The sequence below is a fragment of the Grammomys surdaster genome, unplaced genomic scaffold (genome assembly GCF_004785775.1).
Source record: "Grammomys surdaster isolate TR1022 unplaced genomic scaffold, NIH_TR_1.0 196, whole genome shotgun sequence".
Classification (NCBI taxonomy): domain Eukaryota; kingdom Metazoa; phylum Chordata; class Mammalia; order Rodentia; family Muridae; genus Grammomys; species Grammomys surdaster.
In genome coordinates, this window is record NW_021604641.1 from 3,463,437 (window position 1) to 3,473,928 (window position 10,492).

Sequence of the window (10,492 nt, forward strand, 5' to 3'; positions counted from 1 at the left end):
GAGGGCACACGGAAGAAAAGATATTTATTCAAGTCCTTAAACAATGTTAAAAATAGGTTATTAAGTTTTGTTTTTCTCCTAGTTTTAAGAGTTATGTATTTGGGTACTGACTTCTTATCAGATGGTATGCAAATCCTTTCTCCCATTCTTTAGGCTGACTTTCATTGTTTTCCTGTTATTTTCTTTATAGAAGTTTTAGGCTTAATGTAGCCGTGCTTGTCTACTTTTGTTTTTGTTACTCATGTTTTGGTTTCATAGGAAGAAGGCTATTTAAGCTCATTTCATGATTCTTTCCATTTTTGATCCCTTTTGTTTTCTTGTTTTTGAGGGAAAGGATGCAATTTCAAGTCCTATGTCTGAATTATTTTTATCCATTTTGAGTTGAATTTTGTTATGTAAGATTAGCTTATGCTTCCTTCTTCTGTATGAGTGTACCATTTTTTGTTATTACCATCTATCCCTTTCTGTTTATTATTAGCAAATATTATATCAGTGACTGAGTTTTAGTGGTGACTTTTCTATACCTGAAGATAATGTGCTTAGATCTTGTCTGCTCTCCCTTTTCCCATCTCCTGCCCTTTCTGTTCTTCCTTCTCTTGCCTTTTTAAGACACTATTTTTAATAGATGACATTTTTATGGTTTCCACACATGAAAGAAAACGTGATATTTAGTTTTCTGTGTCTTGCTTATCTTGCTTAATATGATGTCTTTCAGTTTCATTCATTATTTTTCTGCAAACGATAGTATTTTATTCTTATTTATGACTGATACACACATCCATATATTCCCAGGCTTTGTCCAATTAATGAGTTGACAGGTAGCTAGCCTAACTCTACGTCGTGGATCTCATGTACTTTTCTCATTGCTGAGATACCACCTCTGACTAAATTAACTTACAGAAGGGTTTATTTATTTAGCTATTTATTTATGCTTCTAGTTTTAGTATACAGTCTAGAACATCATGTCGTGGAAACAGAAGTATGAGGCACATTCAGGAAGCATAGAGGGATGACTGTGGGCACTTACCTTGCTTTCTCCTTTTTATTTAGTCTCAGACCTCACCTCACCCCCATGGCATGGTATATTTAGGCTAGGTCTTCCTTGCCCCATTAAATCTTTATAGAAATACCCTCATAGGTATTTTCAGAAATGTGCTTCTATAATAATCCTAAATTTGTTCATGTTAGAAATGGAGGTTAATGATCAAATGTATTAAAAACTGTGCTTTAATAAACATGGGTATGCTGGTTATCTCCTTTGTCCCTCCCCTGTTTTGTGAGAAATATATCTTTCTCCAACATGTATTCTTGAAACCTCTGTCAAATAACTTGACTCAATATGTATACACTTACTTCTAGTCTTTGTGTTTAGTTCCATTGGTTCATGTATTTGCTTTTGTGTAAGTTTTATATTGTAAAGAAGATACATAGATAGAAAAAAGTTATACAAAATAAAGTGTAATAATAATTAGGGAAACGCAAGCAAAAGACAACACAGACATTATGACATGAATGAATGGATGTGTTAAATATGTTCTGTTCTTGCTATAGAATTTTATCCAACATAAAGTCCTATATTTTGTAATAATATAGATAAATGTTCAGAACATAATGCTAAACAAAAGAAGGATGTCAAAGAAGGACATATATTTCATGATTCTAGGAACCTGAGATGTCTACAATATTTAAACTCAAATAGCATGGTGCTTTCTAGAGTTGAAGGGAAAAAGGAACTGTGGTGTTGCTTATCAATGAGGATGAATTATCAGTTATATAAAAAAGAAAAATCAAAAATTTGCTGTATAATATTTTATTTGTAGGTAAGAATACTGAGCTTTAAAAACATACTTAAGTTTCCGTTGGAGCAGAGAAGAGGTCCACTGCAGTCTTTTGCGGTAACATGAGGTGTCGGTCCCTGGCAGCGGCAGCATGAAGCCCAGACCCTCGGTTTTCATAGACAGGAAACTGAAGGAATGTATCATTCTGTACCTCAGTAGTAATAGATGTGGCAAATATGTGGACACTGGAATCTTAGCATCCGACTTGCAAACAAAATACAGTGTAGATTATGGTCGAAGAAAAAGAAATGCTTTTAGGATTCAGGTAGATAAAGTATTTAGCATAATTAGTAGTGAGAAATAACTTAAGAATCTCAAAGATTTAGAAGATGGACATCTGGCAAAAAGAGCAAGACAAGATGAAGAGGACGAGTACACTGAAAGCTCTTCTGATGATGATTCAAACATGGAAGATTACCCAGATCCACAGTCAGCAAATCACATGAACAGTTCCCTGCTCTCTTTGTATCGGAAAGGAAACTGATTCCGTTTCAATGTCTCTGAAGTTGGAACAGAGAGAAGCCGCCACTTCAACACCATTGCTGACTTCTAAAACGGACTCCATGCCATTGAAGACCCCTGCCTGAGAATCTGAGGGAGGATGGTTTATTGACAAAACCCCAGGTGGAATGAAAGAAAGTCTTCCCTTGGACCTATCAGATGACCAAAGCCAGTACAAAAAGCAGAATGCTGAGATTCAGAATTTAAAAGACTCTTCTCTTCTGGAAAGTGATAAGAAAAGGAAAGGTAGGGCAAAGAATAAAGGAAACAAAAGAAAGACAGAGGATCTTCAAGAAGTAGATGGAGAAATCGAAGCTGTTCTGCAAAAGAAGGTTAAAGCAAGGAGTACAGAGTTGCAGATTTCCAATGTGAAGTTTGAAAATGTTGGAGGCAATGATTCCACATTAAAAGAAGTCTGCAAGATGCTCATGCGTCACCCAGAGGTATACCCCACCTTGGCGTCGTGCCTCCTCGTGGTGTTCTCCTGCATGGGCCACCAGGCTGTGGGAAGACATTACTAGCACATGCAATAGCTGGGGAACTTGACTTGCCGATTCTGAAAGTGGCTGCTCCAGAGATTGTGTCAGGAGTTTCTGGAGAGTCTGAGCAAAAGCTCAGAGATTTATTTGACCAGGCTGTGTCAAATGCACCATGTATTGTTTTCATTGATAAAATTGATGCAATTACCCTCAAAAGAGAAGTTGCTTCAAAAGATACGGAACGAAGGATTGTAGCCCAGCTTCTAACCTGCATGGATGATCTAAATAATGTGGAAACTACAGCTTGGGTCCTAGTTGTTGGAGCTACTAACTGGCCAGACTCATTGGATCCTGCTTTGAGACGTGCAGGAAGGTTTGACCGAGAAATCTGCTTGGGTATCCCAGATGAGGTATCCAGAGAAAGAATTCTTCAAACATTATGCTGAAAACTGAGGCTTCCGGAAACTTTCGATTTTGTCACTTAGCACACCTAACGCCAGGCTTTGTTGGTGCTGATCTGATGGCTCTGTGCCGTGAGGCGGCCATGTGTGCCGTCAATAGGGTCTTGATGAAACAACAGGAGCAGCAGAAGAAAAAGCCTGAGATTGAAGGTTTGCCCTCTGAAGGGGATCAGGAGGAAAGGCTGGTTGCTGAGCCCGGTTTTAAAACACAGGATGAATTGCAAAGGCTGTTGTTGTTGCTAAGAAACCAAGATACCCTCTCAGAGGAACAGATGCAAGGACTGTGCATTGAATTAAATGACTTCATTGTTGCTCTAGCAGAAGTCCAGCCTTGTGCCAAAAAGGAAGGCTTTGTAACTGTCCCTAATGTGACACGGGCTGATATAGGTGCCCTGGAAGATATTAGAGATGAGCTTATAATGGCAATATTGGCACTTGTTCGCAACCCAGACCAGTTCAGAACTCTTGGCTTGGGGACTCCAGCTGGCATCCTTCTAGCTGGTCCTTCTGGATGTGGAAAAACTCTGCTAGCAAAGGCTGTGGCAAATGAGTCTGGATTAAATTTTATATCTGTCAAAGGCCCTGAATTATTGAATATATATGTTGGTGAAAGTGAACGTGGTGTGCGACAGGTTTTTCAGCGAGCCAAGAATTCAGCGCCCTGTGTGATATTTTTTGATGAAGTAGATGCTTTATGTCCTCGGAGATCAGACCGAGAAACAGGTGCTAGTGTTCATGTGGTAAATCAGCTGCTTACAGAGACAGATGGTTTAGAAACACGTCAGCAAGTTTTTATTTTGGAGGCCACTAATAGACCAGATATCATTGACCCTGCCATTCTGCGTCCAGGCCGGCTAGACAAAACACTCTTCGTGGGTTTGCCACCCCCAGCAGACCGTGTTGCCATATTAAAGACCATTACAAAAAATGGCACCAAACCTCCACTGGATGAAGATGTAAATTTGGAAACAATTGCTAATGACCTTCGTTGTAATTGCTATACGGATGCAGACCTTTCTGCTTTGGTACGAGAAGCTTCTCTCTGTGCCCCGAGACAAGAAATAACAGGACAGAAGAATGGAATAGCAACAGGTGATCTTAAGGTCAGTCATAAGCACTTTGAAGAAGCTTTCAGGAAAGTCAAACCATCCACATCAATAAAGGATCAAATGATGTATGAAGCTCTGCAGAGGTCCCTCAGTCAGTGATGTTTGCAGTACCTGGCATGGAGGTTTCTGGTGCGTGGAACTCACCACAAATCACACTCGCTTTGAAGGGTCTTCTTTCAGCTTGACACAGATGATCTTTTTTTTTTTTTTTTTTTTTTTTTTATACAGGGTTTCTTTGTATAGCCCTGGCTTTCCTGGAACTCACTCTGAAGACCAGGCTGGCTTCAAACTCAGAAATCCGCCTGCCTCTGCCTCCCAAGTGCTGGGATTAAAGGCATGTACCACCACTGCCCGGCGACACAGATGATCTTATTGTAAGCATTTTATTTTCAAATGAGGCCCAATTGAAGAAAATGGTGTTTCCCATCTGACCAGCTTTGTGGAAAAACTCCCTCCCTCATTTTTTAAGAAAGAGAAAAGAACTGATAAAGCCTTATTCAAATAAAATTTTATTTTGAAAAAAAAACCTTAAGTATGCTAAGAGAGTAGAGCTTTGCTCTATGTTCTTAACATACACATGCTCACATATATAAGTTAAATAATTTTGTAAAGCCTTGGCTTTCTTGCCTTTGATTAGTTTTGTCAGGGAATGAGGTGTGTGTGAATTATGTAAAGATGAGAACAACAACTTTCTCTAACACATCCATCTGCCCTTTTCCTATTCTCTCATTTTTATTTTGTTTATAGAACTTTTTTGGTAATTCTATGTGATCTTTTATTTCTTTTATTACTGACATTGTAAGGTTCATGAAGGCATTTTCTGATTGGTTTGTTAGTAGTAGATTTATTTCTATGTCTGATCACTCTACTGGTACACATAGCACTTAACTATTTGTTGAATGAATGAATGTGTCAAAACACATACTATTCTTTAAAACACAACAAACTGTCTTTATCATTGCTGTAACATCATAATGAACCTTCAAAGAGTGTCTAGGAATTATTAGACCGTTGTTTTGTTTCCTAGGACTTCTGAATGCTCTTCCAGAGGTTCTGAATTCAACCCCCAGCACCAATATGGTGGCTCACAGCCATCTGTAATGGAATCTGATGCCTTCTTCTGGGGTGTCTGAAGACAGATACACTGTACTCATATACATCTTGAAACTGAAGCACATATCAGTAAATTAATTGTATTATTTCATACATAAAAATAAAATAAATTTCAATGAGATTGAACAGCATTCTGAAATATGCATAGCTGCTAGACTTTGGAGTCAGGTTGTGAACTGGGAGCAGCCTAGTAGAAGAACTCCCACCACTTTCTGCATCTTCCCAAGTGTCACATGTTCTCCTGTCTTGTTGCAGTTCACACAGCCTTCCCCTCTTCTTTGAGAGATCACTTAATTATTCTTTATAGCCATTCTCAAACAGCATGTCTCCTATTCTTTACAGGTTCCACTGTGTAGAGGAAGGTGCTTCTTCTGGGTTTCTAAAGCAGCCTTTGTCCGTCTATACTTGGCTCTTATTGCTATGGGCTTTAGTCATCACTACACATGTCACTGAGAGTCAGAAGCATACCATGATTAATGGTTGTCTGCACAGTGTCTTAGTGCTATGGGAGCCAGGTGAATTTTCTTAAACAGATGCCTCTATAAATGTCATTTATATAATAATTTTATATTTTCTCTTCTATTTTCACAGGACATTATTATTTTTTCTACCAAGATGTATAGTTCTCATGAAACTTATTTCTCCTCTTGATTTTTTTTTATTAACAACACTGGGAAACTTTTATAAATAAAATACTTTGCTTACCCCCCTCTCTTGTTCCCAAGTCCAGAGGTTTTCTAATTAATGTCTTTGTTCCCCAAGCTGAGATATTTTCCTATACTATACTATATTACTGTATTTTATTTTTACAAGTTTTGTTTTATGCTAGGCAACAGCTAATGTGTTAGCATTACTGACTCATTCTTCTTGTGTGAGTTTAGATGCTATTTTTTATCTATGCATAGTGGTGGGAATTTCAAATCCTAGGTAGTTGAAAGATACTTCTTAGGCAGTGGGGACTTACCATTTTCTCTAAATTATAATCTTTTGTGCCTTTGAAGAAAACCTTGTGTGTGACTTTTCTATAGTCATTATTCCAAAATTAATAGAAAATCCTTTGTAGATAAAGAAATTGTGTGTGTGATGAAGTATAAATAGAAAAAAAAATGGTCATCTCTGTTAGGATACATGAATTCTGAGACATTTCTTTATCATTATTTTCTTATTGAAAAGCTTACTCAGAGGTAATGAAGTCTTTTGTGTGTGTGTGTCCATGTGAATATATGCACATGTGTATATGGGTGTGTAAGCATATGTGTGCATGTGGTGGCAAGAGGTGTCAGGTACCTTTCTTGATCACTCTCCACTTTTTTTTTTTAAATTTCTTATATGTTTAAAAAATATGTGAATGCTTTGCCAGAATATATTGGTATACCATGTGCATGTCCAGTGGCTGCAGAGGTTAGAAGAAGGCATCAGATCCAATGGAGCTAGAGTTATAGAATGTTGTGAGCCACCAGGTGGGTGCTGTATTCTGAGCCTACGTACTCTCCAAGAGCAGGAAGTGCTCTTAACTGCTGAGTATCTTTACAGCTGCCATCACCTTAGTTTTTGTGACAGGGTCTCTCACTGAACCTGGAACTCATCTATTTAGCTAGTATGCATGGCGAGTGAGTTTCAGGGATCCACCTGTCTCTCCCCCTGTTTTAGTCCTTGGTTTATAGCTGTGCACTGCTGTACCTAGTTTTTATACGGTAGTTGGTTTTATATGTAGTTCTATATGTCACCATTGACAGCCTGTATAGAATTTTACATTCTGTGAGAGCTATTCCTCAGGGAGAAACTTCCAAGTTAGTTCCAGCTTGATGCATCCAAGTTCTGTGTCTGAAGCATTTGGTGTCTCCAGTAATAAGGTCTTACCTTCCATGGAGGTAACGAAGGACAATGTGAATAGTCTGTATTGTTTTGTGAGTCTCTTGGATATTCATGATCAGCTACTCGGGGGAGATTTGCCCTGCTCAGCAGTGGGTTTTTGTTAGATAGTTTATAGTTCTTGTAGAAAACATCCTCACCCCCAAGTGGCACAATTTCATTTAAATATACGTACACATACACACACACATACATACACATACATATACATTTTTAAGTAAATAGTAGTTTTTTCTATTCCTGTCTCTGTCTCTGTCTGTCTCTGTCTCCCAGTCTCTCTCTCTCTCTCTCTCTCTCTCTCTCTCTCTCTCTCTCTCTCTTTTCTTCCCTCCTGCCTCCCATTTTTCACATCTTCCTTCATAGCACTTGTGTCTTACTGTATCCCCTTTCTAGACCTCTCTAGACTTCCTTCTTATCTCTGGTCCCTTTTAATTTTTTTTCTGGTTCCTGTGGTTACTTTAGGTTATATACTCATGACTAAGATTCAGAGTTAGGGCCTACAAATAAGAGGCATTTGTCTTTCTGTGTGTGAGTTACTTCACTCAGTGTAATGTTTCCTAGTGTCATCCATTTACCTACAAATTTCACAATTTTACTTTTGCTACAGATGGATAGAATTACATTGTGTATATGTACCACATTTTCATTATCCATCTTTCTGTTGAAAGGCATTTACATTATAAATAGAACAGCAGTAAACCTGGCTGAGCAATTAAATCCAACATGCCTTCATGATAAATCCTAGAGAAAACAGGATCGGAGGTAACATACTTCAACAAGCAAGAAGTTACATATAACAAACCCATGGATTCAAATTGCTTTGAAGACTGAGGCAGGAGTTTTATGAGTTCAAAGTCTGCCTTGGTTTGAGAGTGAGTTGAAGGCTAGGATGGGTGGCTTAGAAAGTAAAGAGAGGGCATAGAAAGGGAAACTTGGTCCTAAGAGATGGCTTAATAAATAAAGGTGCTTGCCATTAAACCCGATGGCCTGATAGTGATTTCTGGAACCCACAAGCTAGAAAGAGAGAACTGACTCCTTTCTAAAAGTCGTCCTTTGACTTCTGTACATGCAATGCTGCATGCATGTACCTATAATCCCCCCAATAAATAAAATGTAAAGCACATTTTAAAAAGAAAAGAAAGGAAACTGAAGAGCAGAAACACCATGACTTTTTTTTTTTTTGCTAACTTCTATAGTGCACACAGGCCTAAACAAATTCATAAAATCATCAGTTTGGGAAACCCAATAGTGAAATTTAAGTCTCTTATAATACATTTAGTATTCTTTCCATGTACATTGTCAAAACATCTATTTCCCTACTATATTGTCAGTGATTCAGTTATTCACTTACTATTTGGCTGACTTCTCTGGGGCTGGAGGCGGGTGGTTGGTGCCTTAGCATTTCTTAGCATCTGAATAGATTGTGCTTGGCTGTCCAGTCACTTATGCTGCACCGCTTGAATGTAAAAACGTTAAAATGCCTGGGACCTTATGAGCCATGGAAACTGGCAGACTTTATTCTTTTATGTTCAACAGAACACAATAGCTCAAGGAGTAAGGACCATGGTACTATAAGAACTTGGAGTTCCTGGGTAGAGTGGGAACTTGGCTTCACCAGAAGGGTAAAGTCTATTTTAAGGTGCTATTCAAAACCAAGACAAAACATGAGGATTGAAAATTGAATCTGGGATAGGGTGAGGGTCAGTTTGAATGCTTCCTGTCCATCAGCAACAAAATGTCATTTTTTACAGTACAAAAAATGTCAAGCAACTCTTGACATTTTTTACAGTACAAAAGGTAACAGTTCAAATTTTGTTCCTGTGTATGTTTTGTTGACCCCACAGAACTCCAGATCTGGGAATTGTGTCTAAATTCTTTTAATGTTTTAAAGTGACAGTACAGTGACATCAAACAAGCAATTTAAACTGCTTTATTTTATTTTCTCATTTTTGCAAGCTTTAGGCCCTTTGAAGTATTCATTGTAAGGTACAATAAGGTGTCTTTGAAAAATATGCACACAGCTTTTAGTTTCTACTTATTGATTTCCAACACTATGATGAGTTTATATTGTGACGAAGTTAATCTAAAATAAAAGACCAATTTTATAGCCCAATGACATTGTAAATGTAAAATACAAACAAAAAAAGATCCACACATAGTAAAAGTTTACAATCATCCCAAAGATTTAACATGTAGAAGACATATGTGATACAGGTCAATTGAACTTCTAAGGTCAATCATGGACATGCTACTGAGAAAATTTTATAGCTAATTTTCCTCTTAATATCATATTATCAGTTCTGATTATATTAAAATTCAACTGATTATATTATGACTAATACACTTATATACTAATTCAAGATATTCTGAGCATATCTATAGAATACCTAGAGACAAAATTCGTGGAGCAATGGTTTTAAAATGAGTTATTTGTGCTATGACTGCCAAATTTCTTTAATGGAAAATATCATTAGTTGCCTAGTATAGTAAAAATATTATAGTGTTTATATGATAAAAGGAAGCTTCCTTTTTCTTCTCTGTTAATTCTGTAAGTATACTATAAATTGTGTTACAGCATCTTGGAGCTCTTTAAGTTTGGAATGAATTTCCCTTGGGAACTAGAGATCAAGGTATGGCTTGGTTTCTGTTTCATTTCTACCTTCATTCTCATTTTGTGTCTTTTTCTCAATTACGTTAGCACTTGCAACATGCCATCTTCAGTTTAAACTTCTGGGTAGTAATCAAGAGCTTTTGGATTGAACTGTTTTTAGTAGTTTTTGGTACATTTCAGACTTTAAAAATCTGGGATAAGAATCCATTTCCATATGCATATAGACGATCTTTTGAGCTTCTTCAAAACATGTTTGAGTGGGTTCTCGAATGCTTTTGATGATAGCTTCTCGTGTTGTACTGTCGATGTTAATCTGAAAAATGAAGTTATAGGTTAAGCACAACAAATGTATACACCTGCAATGGAATGCTTTAATTTGCTACTCCCCCTTTCAGAGTAACAGCATAGTTTAGGCTCAATTTTCATAGGCATCTAAAAAGACTTTCAGCAAATGAAGTCTTCTCTCTCTCTCTCTCTCTCTCTCTCTCTCTCTCTCTCTCTCTCTCTC

The 10,492-nt window shown here is 37.5% G+C and overlaps 1 protein-coding gene and 1 pseudogene across 1 annotated transcript in view; one reads left to right on the forward strand and one right to left on the reverse strand.

The window, feature by feature from the left end:
* The first annotated feature begins 1,929 nt into the window (after nt 1–1,929).
* Nucleotides 1,930–4,487, forward strand: LOC114623316 (annotated as a pseudogene).
* A 4,747-nt stretch (nt 4,488–9,234) lies between these two features.
* Rgs13 (regulator of G protein signaling 13) overlaps nt 9,235–10,492 on the reverse strand; it is a 30,169-nt gene continuing 28,911 nt past the window's right edge. The window contains exon 6 of the mRNA XM_028769972.1: nt 9,235–10,297. Within this exon, the coding sequence (XP_028625805.1) occupies nt 10,115–10,297 (183 nt within the window). The 3' untranslated portion in view covers nt 9,235–10,114. The remainder of the gene's footprint in view (nt 10,298–10,492) is intronic.